Source organism: Polyodon spathula, chromosome 4, assembly GCF_017654505.1.
Source record: "Polyodon spathula isolate WHYD16114869_AA chromosome 4, ASM1765450v1, whole genome shotgun sequence".
NCBI lineage: Eukaryota > Metazoa > Chordata > Actinopteri > Acipenseriformes > Polyodontidae > Polyodon > Polyodon spathula.
Window position 1 is genome coordinate 87,027,516 of NC_054537.1, and position 23,733 is coordinate 87,051,248.

At 37.9% G+C, this 23,733-nt stretch overlaps 1 protein-coding gene and 1 pseudogene across 10 annotated transcripts in view; one reads left to right on the top strand and one right to left on the bottom strand.

The window, feature by feature from the left end:
- The window catches only part of LOC121315037 (cytoplasmic dynein 1 intermediate chain 1), a 76,619-nt gene extending 74,521 nt beyond the window's left edge, over nucleotides 1-2,098 (top strand). For all 10 annotated transcript variants that reach the window (XM_041248912.1, XM_041248918.1, XM_041248914.1 and 7 more), the window contains one exon: nucleotides 1,320-2,098. In XM_041248912.1, coding sequence (XP_041104846.1) covers nucleotides 1,320-1,430 — 111 coding nt within the window. In that variant the 3' untranslated portion in view covers nucleotides 1,431-2,098. The remainder of the gene's footprint in view (nucleotides 1-1,319) is intronic.
- A 495-nt stretch (nucleotides 2,099-2,593) lies between these two features.
- LOC121314000 overlaps nucleotides 2,594-23,733 on the bottom strand; it is a 47,059-nt pseudogene continuing 25,919 nt past the window's right edge.

A 23,733-nucleotide genomic window follows, 5' to 3' on the forward strand; every position in this document is an offset into this window, starting at 1 on the left:
CAGACTTTTAATGTAAAGGTGCTGATACTTTTGTCATCAACAAATATTTGAAATTGCTTAGTGCTTTTTAAATTAAATTTAATTAATTTTTTTTACAAAGATTGTTTGTTAAACTTCCAGAAATGTGTTTTTGGTTCCAATAATTGCGTATACGACTGTATGCATCAACAGTAAAGTGGTGGTACTCCAGTCAGACAAACCAACATGGAACAGATGAAGGATTTGACAATGGCTTATAAACATTAAGCCCTTTAAAAGGGCTTATAGTCTATCTGCGTAGAGCTTTGCTTACCCAGAATGTAGTCACATCACATCCTCTATGGCCACGGTATCAATCACAAGTACATTCATGTTATGAGTTGCAAGTTAACAGCCTTCTTCATGGTCTACTATCCCTCATTTGAGTACAGTTCAATAATTCAGTTAGGCTACAGTATGTTAACAGCATATTACATATTTACAATACTGTAGAAGACACTTGAATATTTCACTGTCCTCAATATTTCATGATTTTATGTGTATTCAAAAGGTACTGTAAGTGAAAGGCTGAGAAATCTTGAATATTTATTTTTTAATTACAAAATAAATCTAATTATAACGTAAATCTACAGGGGTTTACGCTGCAAGCTGCTGAAGTCTCCAGCAAAACCACAGTAGGTGGATCCTGTAATCTAAAAATTAGTAGAGACAGTACATTGATTTTCTTTTTAATGTCCAGGCTTACACAGAATTGTACATTTTAAACAGTAGGTTCTTGTTGGCCTTTTAAGTTTTATTTTCCTGTTACAAAATTATTTTTCTCTGTTCATAACAAAATATGTAACATTAAATCGAGTTTGATTGTTCAGAGCTATGAAGTTTTTAAGGATTTATATTTTGCATTGCACAAAAAAAGGGTCCTTATCTTGTAGTGAGCACAGCACTACGGTGTAGACGCAGAGCTAGTTTGTCAATTTTTCTCTGTCTTTGGATGCAGACCACATTTGTGTACTTTTTGAGGTGTGTCTGTGTTATTCAAAAAGTAGGTTTAATCAGGATTACAAATCACGAAACGGGGATTCTGCAACGTTATAAACATGTTAACTGGTTGTTGACAAATTGCTGGTAAAATGTACTAGTATACACCATTGGGAGATAAATCAGATACAAATGAAAAATCTTTATTGATTCAAAAAGGAAAATGTAATCCACCAACTGATAAAAGCAGGTTAAGCAACAAACTCAACAAAAATATATAACACACGTGGTCTACAATTTGTTTTGCCAATGGTATGAACTCTCAGGTAGGTGTTATAAAGCCTGCGTTTCTCTCCTTACAGCTTGCAGTCCCCCACGCTGAGGACTGGACTCGTTTCGCCAGGACCCTGGTGGAGATCCGCGCAAATAGAGCTGATGCTGAAGAGGAAGGAGCTGTAGAACTGTCAAACTAGTCAACTGCGAGAAGCCTGCTCCACGTTCATCAGGACCATGTTAAGTGTCAAGCTGCAAATGCTGCACCGGGTTTATTAAGCCAGTGGTTGTTTCCAGCCTGCTTTTGTCAAAACTGTCATACCTTTAAAGTGGTTCTGTACTGTATTCATTTTGTGAAAGCAAACCCCTTCTGATCGAGTGTTTGACAGTTTATAGCCAAGTCAAACGATCCGGTTCAACTGCTAGCTGTTTGCCCTTTTCCTTTAGTAACTGTGTTTAATAACTTGTATTCACAGGCAATACTGCCATGGCACTATTAAATCCATATGAGGCTGACCGTGATGATATTCAGATGTGGTAGCTACCCTGTATGGGACAGAGCCAGCACCTTTAGATGCGGTGTTTCACACTGGTATCTTACATTGTAAATGTGGATACTGTATGCACATTGATGTTTTTATTTATTGCACTGCATGAAACTTATTTATTGGAAAGCAATCAAATAATATCAGCTATACTCACGTTTACCCAATTAAAGTTATACAGTTGGAGGTATTGAAAACTTTCTTGCTGCCTATATCCCTTGTTTACCTGTATAAATGTGAATGCTTGGAAAGGGCTTGTTTTGGTTATGTGCCTATTAATGTATCGTACTTGGACCATAACTCAAATAAAGTGTCACTGTATATCAACCTATTACAACATTTGTGGCATATGACATTTCACAATGCTATAACATATACTCACTTTATTTCGTACACTTCGAGTGAAAACGACAACCCTTCATAGAAAATGTAGGTTTTAAGTATTTATTTATATAATACAATTTCATAACTCTGCTGTATGGTTACTGACTCGGTAAATGATTGTACAGGTTTTATATCTGAATTACTTTGAACCAGGATGTATTTATATGTAATTTGTGGTACAGAACACTATAATGTAAGGAATATAGTCTGCATTAACCTACATAAACAACAAATCAACACACAGTATATGAATCAGACAGGAATGTCAATAATTCAGTAGTGACTAATTAAAAAGAAACAAAAGAAACGTTTACTTATATCAGCAATGACATAATAGCAACTTTTCAGTTTTAACACACGTTTTTCAACTTCTCATTTCATATGCTTGCAGTGTTTGGCATTATTGACAGGCTTTAGTTTTAGCTGGGGGGGAGGGGGGGGTCAAGTATGTTTCAGAACTTGCTGTGTTGCTTGGAAGTTCATGTTAGGTTCAAAGCACTTTTTTTCTCTGAAAAAAATACAACTTGAAAGGGTTTTAATTATAAACAAAAAATGGATAACAAGAATTATTTTACAGGGTCTGTGCATAATTAGAATGGAAAGAAACCATGCTATTGTTTTTACACTCCCCCCAGCTGTGCCCAGTCTTTCAAAATCATAAAACGACTACTGCAGGACAAACAAGAATGAATGTTCCGGTCCAGCATTTGGTGAGGTGAGTGGACGGTAACCAGCATTGCATGTGTGGAAATGTTGCATATTCCCACAAATAAAACGATAGAGGAGGAAGAACCATCAGGATATCTGATATAAATCGATAACCCTCTTCCTTGTGCCTCTGCCTCACCACACAGACAAAATTGAGAATACAGAATTAAATGTAGCCAATCTCGCTTGATCATCCACTGAACATGTGCAATACAATATCACTCCAAGGATCCTTAACAAAGTGGTGGACTGAAGAAACAGAACATGACCTTACTATCCATCACTGAATCCTGTATCCTGTACCCCTTGGAAGAGCTGGGCAGCAATTTGGTTAACAGTTTTGATTGCTTCATTGGGCATGTGAGGAGAGGCCAGAAGATGGTGGAGCAGATGCTGGAGAGAAATAGTTTGAAGCCATAGAGAACGATCCAGAGTAGCGTGCAAGCAGAGGGCATGTATGCAGATTGAGAGAGGGCATGTACGAGCCGGGACCAAGTGTGCAGCCAAGCCAACAGCTGGCAGTCCAGGGCAGGCGCGTATCCAGATTGAGAGCGGGCGGGCCAGAGACTGGTTAGAAGCGTACAGCCAGGCTGACGGCATGCAGGGCGAGGGCAGTTACACAGCTATCCATTGACCAAATGGTGCTTGTAAGTGCCAGAAGACCAAATGGTGCTTGTCAGCTCCAAAGCAATTGAGCAAAGAAAAGAAAAAAGGCTACTACTACTAAAAAAAAAAAAATGTAAACTGCTACTTCTAAAAATAAATTGCAACCATGGAAAATGGTGCATCAAATATAAACTTGGAAAATACTACTACTACTACTACATAATCTACATAGCAGTTATTTTAAAATAAACCTTTTCATTCAACACATATTTTCCCCCAAAATCAACAGAGAATCATCTCTGAAGCAGCTCATAGGTGAGCAGCGTGACATCGAACTGGGGCGAGGAGCGGCACACACAAGCTTCAAGAGCAAATAAAACAAGAACCCATAACGCACAGGGTTTAAAATGCTCTCTGTTAATACTGTTTGAAAGGGCAGAGGCAGAGCTTCAGTTTTGACTTCTGAACTTCTGTTTATCATTTATCTGCATTTCTGCATGATCCACATCAACTGTCATACCTCAAAAAAGCCCTCGGGCCGCCTTCTTGAAAAATCGTGCGGAAGCAGTAAATCACTCCAGTGTAAGAGGTCCAGCAGGAATGGCCACTTGTAACATGGTCTTGATAACATCAGATGGTGTCACCAAAGAGGCTGCAGGCATGCCTGAGGGAAAAAAATCAGTCATCATTTTACTGCTTTTCATTTACAGTAAAAAAAAAAAAAAAAAAAAGGTTTCTAGCAATAGAACTCCCCGATTACAGGGCATTACCATACCATCGCGAGCAAGGGAACTACTGTACAGACGGCCAAGAGATATTAATAGATACTGGTTAAATATGTTACCATAGCTATTCTGTAAACACATGACAAACTCCCCTATAACAACTGGAACAATTCTTCATCAGTCCCTTTATCCAAATTATTGGTTTGTTTATTTAACCAGGAGATTTACATATTGAGACAGAGGCAGCACTTACAAGGGGATCCTGGAAAACAAAAAAGGGCAAATACAATAAAAGCAACACAATAAAAAACACGTGTGGTTAAAACTTAGACGGCAGCGTACAGATATCTTCGAATAGAATAAGTAGTACATGTCTGTTTTCTAATGTGGACTGGAGGTAAAGCATTGGCAGGAGGTTCTAAGCAAATCCCAAAATACAATATTTACAGCTGTCACGCTCAGAAAGGTTTGAAGACATCTGTGAATGCAATCCTTGATTTAATCCAAGTCTGTACCCTACAATACCAACCATACCAAAAATCACACATTCCACAATTGCTCACTAATGGCCAACATCCTCACAATAGTTTTACAATGATGATTTAAATGTACACTGGCAGTCAATCAATAACAAACAGAGCAAATCCTCCATTACCAATACGGCAATAATTTTCACTTTACTATCAGTCCAAACCATGGCAGTCTGTGCTCAGACTTTAAAAAATCTCCTCCAAAAATGTCTTGCGCCACTTTTATTACTTTTTCAACTTGTGCTTCGTCCAAACCAAGATGGTGAGATGAAAGATGCAAAAATCTCATTGAAAATTTTAAAACTTATTCATTTGGCTGTATGTTAGGGCCAAGATACTGTGGTTTGGCAGCAGTCAGTGGTGTCTCTTTCGAACAGCAATTTTGTTATGTACATATTTGTCACTGAACAAGGAAAAACACATTCAAATAAAAAAAGGGCTCTTCTACACTAAAATTCACATTTAAAAAAACAGCAAAAAATACATTATGGATATGTGCAACATTAATTCTGAAATCTTTCAGTTCAGTGGTTTGTGTTTTGTAGGCTCTTTTTGGTATTCTCCACTAGCTGCTAGGTCATATATAAAACACTGGCAGAGAGGCTTAGGCAGCCACAGTGGAGACAGTGGTCACAGCTACTAAAGAGTATGTGGGAGCTTACCAGCCAAGGATTCCACCAGGAGCAGACTCCCAGGGCCTACTCGTCCATCCTCATCAGCAAAAGCTGCTTTAATGTGAGCGTAACAAGGGAAGTAAATGGCAGAGAAAAGGACGTCATGCAAAAAGCAGGCCTTTGCACACTGGGTAGGAAAGAATACACACATTAAATTAGGAGCACATGGAATAGGAACGCATTGAATAACAAGCCTGTCCCACAGGCCTGGAGGAAAAAGGTGCACGCTAAACTATAGGCAAAGCAGACCAATTTAGAAATGCAATACTGCTATTTAATCTCCCCTCTGTCACCCTGAAATGTTTAATAAAACCAACAATTTAGCTGGATTCTATCTAGTATAAAAGAATAGAATATTTAAGAAAAAAATGTAACCTTTTTATACAGTGCAAAACAATTTAAACTAATACAGCTAGTTTCACAGGACCCCGATTAGCACTAATATTTGCGAGAGCTGAGTCTGCATGAACTGATAATATCTACTCTCATGTAATGGAAATCAAGAAGATCTGGATACGTCCAGTAACTGTTGTGAATAGTGCAGCTGGCAATGAAGGAAAGACCTTGTGACAGCCTGGAGAGACAGCTGACATGAGGAAAGACACCCCATTGGGGCTGGCAAGGGTTGGCTACCCTAGCTGGCAGGATCTGTGTTTTCAAATGGAACAGGATGCTGAAGACACCCCCCCAAGGCTTCTAAGAAATTAAAGAGAAAAATACCCCTAGCGTCTGCGAGAGATGGGGCGGAAGATGACTCAAGGTTTGACAACACGGTTAATGACTTAGGAAAAGAATGGATATGAGAAAGGAAAGTATTTTGCAAAGGACTAACTCAAGATCCACAGTTAGCAAAGACAAGGAGCTCCAGGTTTGTGTCTGTGGCTGGAGCAAAGTGACAATTGTCAGGGGATTGAAGATTCATCAAGGGAGAATGAAATGCTTGAGGGAGACGGGACAAGGGCCTTGCATTGATCAGTACTTTTTATGAAGTCAGTTGAATGAAATTCAGCGACAGGAAGTATACCACAGTTTGCAGAATATCAGCAACCCTGTCACAGATGAGGGGAGGACATAAACACAACTAGCGATGACCCTAATGATCCCTGTGAACCCAGTCAGATGAACCAGCATAAGAGAGAAAAGAACCATAAAAGACAAGGCTGCAACACTGCGCAGAGCTGAGCTCCTACGGAAACGCTGCAAAAAGGAGCATGGGAGAACTAACTTTTATAAAGACCCATTCAAATCTGCAAAAAAAAGTTATTCACCAGGGAGAAAATTGACACACTAAACGCAACTAAGTCTGAGCTGGAGAGATAGCTAGAGGAAACGCACACCGATTAAAAATCAATTCCTTCAGACATCCCACCTATCAACCCACCAGAATACCAAAAAAAGTAGACCAAGCTGTGAAAAAAGAAAAGGCGTTCTTTATAACCAAAGAAAAAGATTCTAGTATCGAGCAGTTTTTGTCCTATTTCCCTGTTAAACATGGAAGGCAAGATTTTCTTCAGCATTGTTGCTCAGATTGTCAGCTTACCTATTGAAGAACTGCTTCATTGACACTTTTCAGTACAAAAAGCCAGTATTCAGGGGCTCACGAGTGGCGCATCCAGTAAAGGTGCTCTGCGTGAGTGCAGGATGCGCCCTATAGCCTGGACATCACTGGTTCAAATCTGGTCAATTCCATGCCGACTGTGGACAGGAGTTCCCAGGGGGCAGCGGAGCGTCACGAGAGGGAGGGGAGCTTAGTTCAGCAAGGGTGTCTCAGCTCACTGCACACCAGCAACCCCTGAAGTCTGGCCAGGCACCTGCGGCCTTGCCTGTTAGCTGTCCGGGAACTGCGTTGTCCTCCGGCACTGTAGCTCCTGGAAGGTGAATCCACAGTGTGTAAAGCAGTCGGCTGACATCACACACTTCAGAGGACGGCATGTGTTCGTCTTTGCACTCCCAAGTCAGCGCAGAAAGCCGGTATTCCAGGTCTCCCAGGATGCTTAGAACACATCAGATTCAAACAGCTAAAAAGGAGAGGAAGGAGTTCCATATGACATTCTTGGATTTAGCTAATGCATATGGTTCAGTACCACATGAGCTTCAGTGGGCAGCATTTGATTTTTTTCAGAGTACTGAGGAAAATAACAAACTTCAGAGATTTGCAATTTAATTTTTCAACTTCAAAATTCACCACTACATGGCAATGTCTAGAAATTGGAATAATGGCAGGATGCCCTGTTTTTTTTATTGGCTTTTACCATGGCAATGGAAGTAATTATTATGGCATCAAAATGGGTAGTGGGAGGAGAACGCTTGGCTTCTGGAATGTGACTGCCACCAGTTAGCGCATACATGAATGACATGACTACAACAGTAGCCTGCACTAATCGATTATTGGGCAAGCAATAGCATTGAATGGGCACAAACGCAATTCAAGCCCACCAAGTCAAGGAGCATCTGTATATTTAAAGGTAAAGTAGTGGATAAGAGTTCTACATTAACGGTGAGGCAATATTGACAGTGTCTGAGAAGCCTGTGAAAAGTCTTCGGAGATGGTATGATGGGGACATAAAGGTCATAGTTCGTGTGGGAGAAGTTAGACAACAAGCAGTACAAGGATTGAAGAGCAAATACAGCAGCACTTTACCAGGCAAACTTAAACTCTCTTGCTTTCAGTTTGGTCTTCTGCCAAGGCTGCTGTGGCCACTGACTTTGACAACAGCTGAGAAGCTGGAAGCTTTAATCAGTTCACACGTCAAGAAATGGTTGGCAGTTACACGCTGCATCAGCAGTGGGACTGTATGGTAAAGGAATACTGCAGCTACCAATCTCTGCTCTAACCGAGGAGTGCCAAGGTCCAACTGGAAATGACATTAGTAGATTCACGCAACAAATGTGTGAGGGAGGCAGCACCTGTGTTGAAAACTGGAAGAAAGTGGGCGGTAAAGTAAGCTGTGGAAAATGCAAAGGCTGCCCTTTGTGTCAGTGATATCATGGGGCAAGTACAGCATGGAAGAGGAGGCCTTGGTCTCAGTTCAGCTCCGTCCAGGACAACTGGAAGCTGCTAGAGACTGGAAAATGCTGGCAGATGTTGGATAACAGCTTATTTTCCTACCTGAGATTGCCACCAGCAGAGAGAAACAGCAACTGGCTCTGGTTGAGAAAAGATTCTGGTTGGGGACCTCAAGCACAGTAGATAAAAAAAAAAAAAAAATGTTGATGTAAAGTAAGGTAAGAAAGCTGGGCTTAGCTGAGTGGGGGTCGGAGGGGGGGTGATGCTGGGATGCCAGAATCACTGTCAAGCTCTCTTAAGGTATAGTGGGCTAGTCGACGAAACACCAAGGATGGAAGGTGCCCACTTGAAGACCCCAGAGAAGTACCCTACTCAGCACAGGTCCCTAGTTGTTTTTTTCCTGAAAAAGCAGAGAAAAGCTTTCAATGGCAGAGTGGGAGTGGGGCAGGGCTGAGTGTCCTGTTGATATGCAGTGAATTTTAACCCTTTGCAGTCCATTTATTCAGAGCTTGTCAGGCATGTCAGGTTCAATTTATTTTCACGCGTGCTGTTTATTTTACACATGCATTTCATTCTCAGAGTAAAACAGGTTTAAAAGGCATTGAATCACAAAAGGATAAAATTGTAATGTCGGACCTGGTCTGACATAGGATTGCAAAGGGTTAAACCTGTTTTACTGTGAAAAAAATTACTTTTAAACAGCATGTATACAATAAACAGCTTGTGTGAAAATAAATTGGACCTGATGTACCTGACAGGCGCTGAATAAATGAACCACAAAGGGTTAATCTCCTTGTGCTCCATCCTGAGATGTTAAATAAATGTCCTATTGTAAGTGACTCTGCATATAATGCAAAGCTCACAGCCTACCTCTGTAGGTGGTAGGTGATGGTGGTCCACTATGAAAGGTGCTATATAAAAATAGACATTATTATTATTATTATTTTTATTATTATTATTATTATTATTATTATTATTATTAATAAAATTTTAAATAGTGTTGTGATAAGATTTATTTTCTTATTTATTTATTTCAGTCATAAAAAAACAACATTTATATAAGCATGTGAATGAAACACACTTTCAACACCTCTCCCAGGATGATTATCATTTAAGATTCCTCTGAAACTGACTGTTGGCATGAACAAGATCTAGTTTCATCATAATCCTTATGGCACGGATCCAGGTAACTAAAATAAATATGTTTCCTTCATCTTAATGTTAACTTTTGTGGAGTTCAGGGGGCATGAGCCAGGGCTTCGTTCCTTCCTAATTTCACCTGTCTATCGTCATTGACTCTCTATGTAAACCCAGTCACAGCTCAACTCTTTCTCTTTTTGTATGGGCAAAAAAGCATAACGAGAGAGAGAGGAGAGAGAGAGAGAGAGAGAGAGAGAGAGAGAGAGAGAGAGAGAGAGAGAGAGAGAGAGAGAGAGAGAGAGAATGAATATGAACTCAATTATCATGAGTGAAACCTTGCCTGTCTGACATTCCTGATTCCATTTTTGACTCCTGAACCTTTGACTGCCTGATCCAGCCTTGACCCCTTTTTTCATATGACTTCCCGGTTTGGTTTTGACCTTGCAGCACGACTACCCGACCCAACTTTGAAAACTCACAGCACGACTTCCTGACTTGATTACCGAACTAAGAACGGATCCAATTCCAAGCCTGGATCTACCTACCTCTTCCGACCCCAAGAATCCACAAAACATCCTGATCCTTCCCAGCCACGCTTTCTTTAAGAGCTGGCCCGTAGCCAGACTTTTAAAAGCCTTTATTGATAAAGGGATCCAAATCCCATCTGGAAGCAATCGGACCGCATTATTTTTACTCTCAGCAAAGCCCATTTTCTTCACTCGCTGCCCTGAAAAAGATTAAACAAGTCTACAGATCTGAAGGGACTAAATGTATATGTACTACATAGTACTTAAATATGTATTATGTATTTAAAACATTAATGTGATTCATTTTTTCTTTTTTTTTTTTTTTTTTTAATTATCTGAAAAGATCCAGGTACCCGGTTCTGGGTTTTCTATCTGTCCCGACCTCTAGTTTTAAATGAAGTGGAGTGTGCTTAAGACAGACCACATTTAACTACAAGTTAATCACTGTAAATCAGTCCAGACCATTTAGAGGTGGTTAGGTAGATGTGCTATGAATGTCAATGTGCTTGTGCATGTATAAATACACACACACACACACACACACACACACACACACACACACACACACACACATACACAAATACATGCAACAGATACCTGCTGTATCGCTTTCTGCAAGCCACTCTTTTGACTGCTTGTGAAAACAACTTGTTGAAAATGTAAAGATTTCATTAATACCTCTTTTAAAAACAGGACAGCTCAACTGCTTGAACTAATTCCATCTGCCAGGGAAAAAGGTCTGTCAGGCAAATAATTGATTAAATGCTCATCTACCTTGAACTGTGATCCTGGTCAAATCTGCTACAACTTGGGCTACAACCCTCCAATCAGTATAATAGGTCTAAATCCCTTAATCTTCTATCTCACTTTAACAAAGAGATTCAACAATGATGGCAAAACACAGCCTTCAGGTTGCAGGATGAGTCCAGCATAGTTGAGTCAGGGCAAGTTCTTTTGCATTGTAATTCCAATTTACACCAGCAATAGCAGCAAATAAGGCCCTAAACAAATTATATTCACTAGAAAGGTTGGGTAATTACGTTCACAAAGACATCTCTGTCTCGGGTTGGGCATGAGGAGCCGGTAGGTCTGGGAGACGCAGGATAAACTTTGTCTCCTGCCGTGTGCATTGTCTGTGTAGAGGAAAGAAGACAGACTGGGGAGGTACCGGATTCCACATTTTTACAGAGCAGAAATGCACCTTGTCTGTTGAGACTTCATTATACTTGCGGCACTTTTTTTTTTTTTTTAGGGTGTAGGAACAGTAAGAGGTTTAATAAATACCTAGTCCTCTCTACTTTAATTACACAGACAATGTCAGGCAATCCTTCAAATGATGTGCAAACCACTGGTATATATCCTCCAGTTACCTGAAGTATTTTTTAGACTCACAGAGAACTATATTATTTTATAGTATCTTGTTTTATTCTGGTAGTTAAATAGTGATATGCTTTTTTACTCTCTGAAAGAGATACAAACATGGTTCAGCTAATGAGGACAATTTAGGGTGTAATAATTTAATTTAGAGTTGATTATTTTTACCATTTAAAATCGGATTTGACCTGGTTATCAAACTTTAAAATGACAAAAGTAACCATTAGACGCATACCAAGGATTTTAAATATTAAATTGGGGATTCAACATATGTTTTTAATTTTCTTTGTCCTACAAATGTAGTAAGTTTGTGCTCATAACTTCGCAAAGCACAACATAAATGCATGTTAACACTCAAATAGGTTTCTTAACTATTTTCTGCATTTTAATTAGAATTTGCAAATCTGTCGCTTGAAAAGATCAAACCAAAGAAAATGTCTTTTTTTTTTCCAGTGCTTTTTATACTCACTACACTCCAGCAATTCCACACCCTTAAAATGTTTATGCTAAATATGTGTTGAGTTCATTATCTTTGCTTCCAGCCTTTCCAACCTCAGGAATGTAGAATATCTACCACACTCAGTGAGTTTGATTCAGTCTTAAATGGCTGCCCCAAGCACTGCTAAAACCCAATTTACAGGGGTGCCACACAATAGGACCAGCACTGCTTAAAAACCCAATAAATTAGCAAATCAATTCAGTAGAGACATATCATTCACTGGCGTCTATTTGGGGCTGGTCTGTATGCTCTGGCATGCTGTTAACACATTGTTATGTAACTAGAGCTATTAGAAACTATATACTAGAAGTAGGATCACACGGTCTAAGCAAGCTGTCCCCATTATACGCTACAGCTGATAAATCAAGGAACGATAGCAAGGTTTCCATTACATCTTTATCAATTCCTAACATGTGGGAGAACTTATCATGGCAATGTATTAAAGGGGTTAGCAAATCTGGCATCAATTTTCATGGGGACAAACCACTACGCATATCTAATTCTGTTTAGGTAGCTTAATATCTATCCACTTAATGGGCAGTAGTCTGTGATGATACACATTGAACAGACAAAGGCTTTTAATGCAGTGTCAACATAAAACTTTTCATTTTTGAGCCTCATATATTTTATCCGGCATTTTTTTCTACACGGAACAAACACACACACACACACACACTGCTGCTACATTTTAGAATGGTCCAATCAACTGAATTATCAGATGTGTTAGATGACAGACCAGCATTCCTCCTTTTTGTCTCTTTCAGAGAGTAAAAAAACAGCCTGTTTCAAAAACCCAGTCAGGTGCACAAGGTAAACACTAGGTGGCCTCCATAAACTGTGCATTTCATTTTCTCGGGATTCCGAGGACCTGACCCTTTTAACTTTGCACCATTCTGCTGCATGTTGACAATTCCTTCTTTTGTACTGGGCATCCTTTTCACAGAAGAAACTGAACTCCAGCAGTGACGACCTGGGCCTAATCAGCATTGAAACATAATTATAGAACACACACAGTCTGGAGTAAACACCAGTACAACCAACTGATTGTGGTTGCAGAATCTCAAAATGCATTTATCTTTGATAACCCAGTATTACTCAGAGTATTTTAGATGGTTCCTAATGGAGTATCTGGATTGGTGAATGAGAGATCACAAGTTTATTTAAAAGCACAACCATTACTGTGGATTAAAAGTTGATCTGCATCAAACAATAGCCAGGCGGAGATCTTTTATTTTTTGTTTAGCAGCGGATGATTGGCAAACAGCCTTTAAGGTTTATAATACCTTGTAAAGCCCAAAGAATCCCAGATCCCATATGATAGACAGCGCACTGACCCGAGGACCAGTAGTGATCTCTCTAGCCACATAATCAGATCTTTACAATCTCCAGAGTGTTGGTGAAACTCACCTGGGAGCCTCCAGCCTAAACAAGACACAATTTGATATTTTAGTTCCTCTGCAAAATAAAAACAAGAAAATTGTGTTTTTAAAACATGGTTTATTTTAGGCATTTGTTTTTTTGGGACCGACAAACACTTCTAACTGTTTTACTGTGAAAAAAAAAGAAGGATATTTTTGGTCACCCTGTCTTCAGTACTAAGCAAAGCTCTCCAAAAAAAAGGACAAAAGGATTAGGAACTTTTGTATAGTAAAGGCCCAAACTGAGTTAAGAAAAATTGTCTTGCTGCTGCACGTTTTATCATACTGCCATTTAGAATAGTTAACACTCCTTATGAGGTCCAGCTAGATAGCTTACTTGATTGGCATTTTAAAAATCATAAATGTAAAGAAAACTGGTGAATATGTATTTACAGTTTAGCTCGAATTTCTTGTTCCACTGTTCCTGTTGCCATTAGTTATGGTCTAGATGTGATTTTGCATGCACAGAACTGCAAAGCCCCATTAGATAGGAATCCGCTTCCACTGCTTTCTATACAAGTCCATTTTAAACCCCCTAATTCTGTGGTCTGAATAATACATTGTTTGGGTATTTATAACTAGCCAGTTGTTATTAATGAATTCCCAAAGCTCCAGCTATACTCATTTCCAACTCATTTCAGTACTTGCTACCATATTTCTAAAGGATAGATTTAATCTCAAAATTGAAAAAAAATTGTGGCAATGAAAGTATTTCAAATGAAATTAAAGTAGCAATTAGAAGGAGGGGCTACTTTCAGCATAACACGTTCACTGTTATTTTTGTTTCAAAGAAACTGCAGGTCCAGAGTTTTTGAGTTACTTAACGTGAACATTTAAAACAGGGAGGCATCATGGTCTAACACCCCTTAACTGGAGTATGAAAATATTGTGTTAAAACCATGGTGTATTTAGACACAGGTCATAATAAGTGGCCAAACGGGTAATATAACTATTTCTACAGAGAATTGTATGGATCTCACAATACCGTTAGTGTTTAAAGAGTACAAAGGAGTACAAAGTCAACACTGCCTCTGAAAGGTTTTGGATGAAGTCATAACCTATAAGAATAAAGCTCAAATGGATTAAATGATTTGCAAAGATTGGCTTTCTAATTTACAACTAACTATTCCAGTCAGATAATAATAATAATAATAATAATAATAATAATAATAATAATAATAATAATAATAATAATAATAATATATCTTTATTTTTATATAGCACCTTTCATAGTGGCCCACCATCACAAAGTGCTTTACAGAGGTAGGCTATACAGAGTGCTATACAGAGTTATATGCAGAGTCACTTACAATAGGAGATATGGATGAAAATACTGTATTTCTCATTTTTTTTAATCGTGATAAGAGGCAAGGAATAACTACGTTGTTCTGTAGAACTTTTGTTTCAGTAGATATAGGCAAGAAAATCATAGATTTATTTAATTCCGGTTTTAAATATTGTTTGCTCATGTTTTAAAATGAAGTCCATCCATTTTAGGAAATGTGCAGGCTCATCTGAGGAGCTCTCTCATGCCCATTATTGCTTATTAGCAAAATCAGTTAAAGAAAAACAAAAGTGATTTATTAGTAAATCAACACATTGTTTTCTGTTACCACGAGGAACAAGTAAAATTAAAACATAACATAACAGTGAATGGGTTATGAAAAGTTCTGAAATTATGCCAGTAAAGTACTCAACACTTTTGGTCATTTCAAAACGTCATGGAGTAAGGTTCCTGTGCAAACAGTGAACGGTTCTAAACAGAAGCCGAGTATTCACAGTATTTGTAATAAAACAGTTTACCAAACAGATGGCAGTTTGTTAAATTAAGAGCAGCTTTGGTTACAAGTGCTGAAGTTACTCATGAGTGATAATTCCCAGTAATTACAATGTGAGGGGAGCACTCCCGGGGGTTAAAAGTCAATATCTAGTAATGCTTGGCTGACTTGTGGAGTGGGGCCGCTCACCTGATACCTGCTTAAGGCAGATATACGGGGTGCCTTGTACTGCAACTGAATACACTCATACATACGTACAGAGATAAACAAAAGCTTTGTGCCGGCACATTATCTATCCTTCATTAACAACCACTTACACTTTTATAGGTACAAACGGCATAAAAAAGGGCCTTCGGGTGAATGTGTTTTTTTTTTTTTTTTTATTTTTTTTTTTTAAATTAAAAACCCAGAATGAACTTGAATTAATTGCACTACATTAATATATTGAATACTGCATCTGAAATAGCAGGGAAAAAAATACAATTATATATACGTACACACATACATAAGAACCTCATTTAACTACATCCGGTATATCTGCGACTTCAATTATCCACAGCTCTCTGATGAGTTTTATCTCTGAAATACAGTACATTATTGCCAATGTAGACTTAATGCCCGCGGTCCACACACACACACATACACACATACAAAGACGCACGTGTCAGTCTGACCTGTCGAGTCGACGTCAAGACAGCAGTGCTTCATGTCTTGGTATGAACAGCAGAAGGATTATGTAAAATTAGTTCTCCTGAGGCAGTTACTTCAAACCAGCAAACATATTTTGCCTCACTGAAACAAAAGACTATGACAGACTTTGTCCAGGCTTAAAAGAACGACTGTTTAAAAAAGCTGTTACAAAAAAGCAAAACACTTCTGTTGGTACGTATTTTGTTGAAAATGTAAGTTTAAATTACACAGCAGTATATATATATATATATATATATATATATATTATATATATATATCTATATTATTATATATATATATATAAATAAAAAAACATATATTGTCTTTTTTGAAAAACTTAGGGAAGCAGGATTCCACATGTATGTAATTTTTTTCTAAAAACGATCCTATCAGTCACAAAAGTAAACTTATTTAAAAAAAAAAAAAGTTCTGTCTTTGTAATATATTGCATTAAATACATCTCCAGTAAATGCTAATTTGCCTTACATTACTAGTTTCTGTATTATATTCATGGATTCTAGTCACACGCAATGACACCCTATTTATCCTTATGATTTACAGCCACATTTTTGGAAGGCATATCTATATAATAAATACAATATTCTGTGTTTGGAGATAGTCAGGATGCTTTACATTGCTGTGGCAAGGGGATCAGTAAGAATACAGGACTAAATGGCTGCTAAAAAGACATTGTTGGATGTTTTTTCAGGTGGAAAATAAAGAAAGGAAAGTTTTTATTGAAGACCAAGTATTTGTACAGTAGTTCAAAGTAACATTAGTTAAAAAGCCTGTAGTTAGTGCCTACCCCATAAGTTAGCATTAAAGTATGTACAGTACACCATATTTATTGAAAGTACGAAGGCTTTCAAGGGAATGTTGCATTTTATTCACAGTATTAAACTGAAGAGTAAAATTGGTAAATTTAAATTGGTAAGATTAAAACCACTGCTTTGTACACCAATTATATAGAGAAGCTTGGGCCCCAATACCTAAAGATAATCTGAACTCTGATTGGCTGAGCTAGAGGGATATAATTAACCAATAGAACCAGAAGAAGCGAGCTTTACTGTCTGGTAAGGCCCACCTCATGCCGTTAAATGTCCTGAGCCGAAGGCTAGTTAAAATATAACATTGAAAGTTTATCTGTTTGTTTTTTTCATGATTTTTTATGCACCACTAGTTTTTGTTGCTAATGAATAGAAACGTTCCCCTCAATATTCCATGAGTAATGCGGTTTGCTCAGAATTCCATCTGTGGTTTTCAAGCCTTCAGGCTTTGGTATCCCAGTTCCAATAGCCTAAATAATACCTCAGTACTAAATACTAAACCTCAATACTAAACCAAAAATCTTCTGCTTACATGGAAATGTTCTTCAGTTCAGGTATCTCGTACAGAATAGCGAACATGGTTTGTGAACTGTTTGTAAAACATGTAAAAAAATACAAGTACAGCTAACTTTTTTTTAAATTCGTATTTGAGTGCAGGTTTGTGTATTTGTGTAGGTTTCAATATTTAAGTTAGTGTTAGGTCCTAAAATACACGAAACAAAAAAAATGTTTATGTAATTACAAATATCTAGTAGTCTTCATGTCTTAATGCTGATCACGCTGTTCATTTACTAACTTGATCACAGTGTGCTCAAAGTTTATTCAAGCCTCTTTCTTGGCTTTGTTAAGAGTCTAAGAGAGCACCGTCCTGTGTTTTTTCTGTGATATGCTGAAATTACATTGCTGAAAGCAATCAGACTGTGTCCCGTTGTTTGATTTCTTCAACTCGTCATTCATTGGTTTGGAACGGTGATTAAGCATAGTTTGAAAAGATAACATTCACGTCTACCAGAGATTAAGGACCTTGTATTGACCAATCAGGTTTAAGGAAATCTCAGATCCATTTTTTTATCCCCAGTATATGCCCGTAGAATGTTTGTAACCGCATGTCACAAAGACGGCCAAGTGGGCGGCGTCAGAACCAGGAAAAGGAATGAAATACACAAAACACAGGACGGATGAAATGAAATGATGAAGACGCCTGTTGGCGCCGGTTTAATACAAAATAAAAGGTTTAAACAAACACGAAAACACAGGACACGGCACTCTACGCCAAAATAAATAGACAAACAAAAACAGACTAAACTTAACAAAACGGTGCACGGACAGACACACTGACAAACACGGTGAGCAGATACTTTCTTTTATTAATATTATTATTATTACTACTATACTTATTTCCTCCGTCTCCAATCCCGTTCTCCGCTCACCGAACACCCAACCCCAGTATGTGACAACGTGCATCTATATATACTATTGTGCTGGGATTCAATTACCAATTAATTATTCACTTGAATCCCAGCACGTGAATTAATAAAGTGCAATTCCCCGTGCTCACATATTACTACATTTTACTTGCACGTGAAGTGCTGTGCAATCCTCGTGCCTAAATACACATATACATTTTTAAACACTCGTGTTACACAGACCCGTTTATATCCCGTGTACCAATGTCTATACACCAACATTTAAACACACCACACGCAACACATAACAGATAATACACAGGGGCGGGCACTTTGTTACACCGCATCACAAAAACAATATCACACCACCAGTGTTATCTGTAACAAACTGTCAATTGAAGAATGGGCAAGTTAAAACTTTTCAGAAAATAATACAAGCACCATGGAGATGCTGGAAAATCAGTTCAGAGAGGAGTATTGCTGACAAACCGAAAAACCTACTCCCACTAGCAAGGTGGTCAAATGTATTTTTAGATTTAAATAGAAAAAAAATCTAAATTGATTTTATTAAAATCAGTTTTATCTAACAAAGGATATCTGAAACAACAAAATATAAAAACAAACAAAAAAAAAAGCCATTTAAATGTGCAAAGATCAGCTCTTTATCTAACTGGAAATCCATCTTGGATTTACAGTGCATGCTAAAGTAACTTTGCATTTCAATAGTTAAAAAATAAAAATAAAAATGATTGTATTAAAATAGCATAACAAGAAAGTGAACCTGTGCTGCATTGTTTTGGTAAAATAGCAAATCTTTGACTTGGTTGAACAATATGTGCTTCTAAAAACACCCTCTCTCACTGCAAACCAGTGCATAAATCAGTACTGCAATAAAACACATATGAGTCATTTAAAAGGGTTCTGTGTTATTTATGATCATTAAATGTATGAGGCGCCCTGATGATCCAAACTGCCCCATCTAGTCACTGGAGAAATATATAATGAAATGTCAGAAGAATCTGCCAGCTTTCTATCTTTATCCACGAACCAGACTACATCCAACCAGTACATGGGCCATAAAAATAGCTGGTATTGTTGCAGGTCATTAAAAAAATGTAATTGGTAAGATTAAAAACGCTGCTTTGAACACTCATTTTATAGAGAAGCTTTAGCCCCATTACCCAAACGGTCCATAATGGCTGGTAAAGCCCTCTGTGTCAGGTCATATTGCTTACGTATACATATATAATTATAAAAATAAGGAAATATCTGTACCATATAGGACCATTACTATTCTGATATAAACATAACTTGTAATCATTTTATTTTCTTTCTTTTCAAATGCTAGATACAATCTGTAACAATCCAGCATTTGAGACAGGGTCCTGTAACTGGAAGATAAGCACTCTGCCAACCTCTCTGGCTGTAAGCCATGGAAGTTCTTACCAAATAATCATTAAGTCTTGGCAAGTTTAAAAGATCTAATTCAGAACTACCAATTTAACAGAGACTCGTATAAGGGCACTGTGCCATTGGAGTCAGGCCAAGTCCTTGGTCGAGGTTTTAAGAGGTCTACTGCTCTGTTAATACTGCCTCGCTTTCAATGCAGGCCAGCAGTGATTTTCCAATTCTATTCCTTGTGCCTCATTTCCTGAAATATTGCAGCACTGTGGCTGTCTGACAAACGATTTTCCTCTTTTATCAAATAAACACCCTTTCATTTAATATCAATATTCAAAACCTGTGGATGCACATCTCAGAAAACACCCAGTGACAGATAAAGTGTCTGTTTGCCAGTGTAAATATCTCAGGCTTTGGAAGACTTTATGGACTTGAAAAGCTGTAACTTTTATATAAATCTGCAAATTTAAATTACAAAAAGGCTTTATGATGATTAAAACCCCAACCGTACATAAAATGTATATTTTCTTATGCTTTACTGATTTCAGACAAGTTTCAAAGGCGCCAAAAAGATGACTAATCAAAGGGCTGTGTTGTTTTCCTGAATGCTCCTGACATTTTTGGGCTGGGGGTCTTACCTGCCAGACCTTGAACGGTCACTGATCAAACACAACGTCCAGTTAGACAGCAGTCAAATCTTGCTGTATCATGCGTGGTACACAAAGACCATATTTCTGAGTCTGCTTTTCAAATGAATACAATGATCTCTAATCTTCTATTACTGCCTTTTCTGTACCACTACAAAGCCCAGGGATGAATACAAGAGCCACACAATATCATTTGTTTCCCCAGGGATATCTCTTGACTTGCTTACATAAAACCTATAAAGAAAGGGCACACATATCTTGCTTGTTTAGCAAATATTTATGTGTCTGCAAAATCACAGATCAGACAGTATTCAACTTAAGTTAAGAGTGTCAAACCAGCATGAAATTCTTCCCGGTATTACAGTGTTAAAATAAAGGCATGGCAGTTTAAAGGAAAGCTATAAAAGCCTTCAGTATCAAGCAGACATCCCCAGAGCTAAAACATTTCTGTTATACTAAATCTTTATGAATATAACCCTTAACATTCCCTAACTTGTAGGGTTTTCAGTACAAATATTGATGAATCAGCTGTGGTTATCCTATTAATAACGCTCAAAAAACCCCAACATGCCATATCATGATTGCACACAATGAAAGGATTTGATTGTGCAAGGTAAAAATGGTACTCACGCAACCACCAGAAAAAAATTCTGCAGAGTGGAACAGAGCCATCTTTCTGAGCACTTTTTCCTCTGACAAAGTCATTCACCTTGAAAAGGAAACAAATACCATTATGTTTTGTGTATATGCGGTTTTACATTACTGCATTTAAACCCATTTAAGTTGAAACTGGGATATATAGTACTTATAAATCTCCCGTGCTTGCACTGTATTTTTTTTTTTTTCCAAAAAGTAAAAACAATTGTCCTTGGATTCTGTGTTATTTATTTACAACATTACAAAAAAAACCAAACAATTTAAATAAGAGTTGTGTAAACTTTAAACTGGTGGAGTCTGTTTCTGTTGTTGTAACGACCCGGGATTTACACTGTTACATGACTGTTGTACGGACCCTGTGTGTGTGTCTGTGTGTGTGTGTGTGTGTGTGTGTGTGTGTGTGTGTGTGTGTGTGTGTGTGTGTGTGTGTCTGTGTGTGTGTGAAGCAGTAAGATTGCTTCAACCGAAACTGATGGACGTCTGGGTAGGAGGGTACATGAAAGCCCACATCAACCGGATAGAGCTGACAGCTGAGTTAGACAAGCTTCTGTGTGAATGTGCAGGACTGTTTGTTGTTTTTGGTGTGGCTCAGGCTGACAGGGGCCAGGAATAATCGTCCCAATAAACCGTGGATTCAAGTACCTGCAAACTGTGTGTATGTCTCCTTTATTTTCCACGGTAGGGTTAAATATTAATTTGGCATTTGTAAATCATTTAGAGAACAAAAATGCCAATATTCGTTTTAAGTTTAAACACAAATAATGCGGTCTCCAATTATGGACCCTGACATGTAATCAGTTAACACTTCATCACATAACCAAAAATAAATCCAACTATTGCCATGACACTGATTTCGGTCAATAGTTTTTTTTTTTTTTTCACAACTCCCTCAAATTACGTCAGCACGCTAAACGTCCTTCCTCAAAGCAGAGTGGCAGGCAAACTCGCATTTCGCTGGATAGCTATTTCTGGACGTTACATAAAATGTATTATAAAATATACTACAAAACAAAGATGCTGCAAACACTAAAAAAAAAAAAAAACTTTGCTTTGAGTGTTTTTCGACTTCCTAAAATTCAAAAAAATCCAACTCGACGATGTAGATAACTATAGTTAACTCAAGGGGCTTCGGGCATGTCCTGTTCTTCCCTGTGTGTGTGTGTGTGTGTGTGTGTGTGTGTGTGTGTGTTAATTTACCTATTAGTTGTTATATAAATATAATTGTCAGTTGCTTATGTGGGAAACCAGGGATCTGCACCCATCTTCATTTGACAAAAGAACTAATGAATTGTCTTCTACACAAATACACAACATGCATATCGTGTGTTGATATACCATTTACCATGAATATAATATGAAACATATACTTAAACATGTATAGTTCTGCAGGTGCTTGTTATATGTCAGTGACACTAGCAAACATGTCTTAAATAATCCCAATGCCATGTACTATGTAATACTACAAGTTATTTATGATCATACATTACTTTACACATGTACATCTGTAATCAAACATTAAAATACAATTTTATTTTTTAATAATAAAACACATTGCCTCAGTCCTCCATCAGAATGCCAATGTGTACAAGTTCTGAATATAATTGAGAGTATGTGGTGAAATAAAGCACTTACTGGAAGTTTTATAGCTTCCTCTGGTGCCACACCCAGGAGCTGTGGTAGAATACCTATAATTTAGAAACAGATTATTAAATAAAAGGAGATGCAAGAAAGCATGACCCGTGGGCACAAGATTTGCCTTATTATAAGCTGGAAACATTTTCAACCAGTCTTCTATTATAGAAACTAATTAAATCATTTGAAGTGGGATGTTTAGACATCACGGTCCTCATTAATTAAAGGTTCTTAGGCGATAACACGTGTTCTATCCAAGGATAAGGCGTGTGCTAGATAATCCGTATTTATCAACCACCATAGGCGGCGCGTATAAGAGGCTAGGGGAGGCTACTCCTCCACAAAATAAATTGCCCCAACCCTCACAAGAAATTGTTCTGACCAACACAAAAAATATTTGTGAGAAGATCGATTTTTTTTTTTTCCCCGCAAGCATGCAAAAAAGGTCTAACAGCATATTTCTCGTTTTTCTACTGCCCAACTGCCAGACTGCTAGGGCTGCTGGGATATCACAACCAACACTATAGTGAAGATAGGTGCATTTCAATGTCATTGGAGGAGACAATGCTTGGCTGGTTTAACGTCAATTCTTCCTGCCAATCTGAGCCCCCCATACCGCTGCAGGAGGCAGCCGACGAAAACTCGGACTCATTCCCTTGCCTGGAACATCCTCTTCACAATTTCTACATGTAGTCAAATTGCTGTTATCTATACAAACAGCTTTATCCGAATCTGATTTTACAGAACTTCTGGCAAAATATTTTTGTAGCATACTGTCTGTTTTAACGCACCACTGTTTTGTAAGAATATGATAACTGCAGGTGACGGTCAAAACACTTCCTTCGACTGTTTGAACAAATGCCACCTTTCAGAACACTGTTTGTCGTGCCAGATTATGAATGCTTCTGAAGTTTTTTCTTTAGATTTTTCCAGTCATTCACTCAATTTTCAGTGAAAAAATGTCTGCAAGAAAAGCAGAAAACCGCAGTTGCATTTCAGTGTCATTCAAGGAAACAATGCTTGTATGGTTAAACATTCATTCTTCCCGCCTATCTGAGACCCAAATAGATATTCTAAAGATCTTTTTGTGGGTTGTAGTAGTATGTAGAGGAAGTCTGAGAAAAAAAGACACCAAAGTTTGGTGTCATTTGTTTGGTGTGCAAGGTAAACAAACATGCAATCTTCAGGTGTGAAAATGTTATTGCAACCCTAGTTAACAAATTAAAGGGATAATCAGGGTCAGCTGTTTGAATGCTTTGGTTAACAATCAGGCCTCACTTGGACCAGCACTGCCCAATATAAATCTGACTAACTTTGGCCCTTACCAT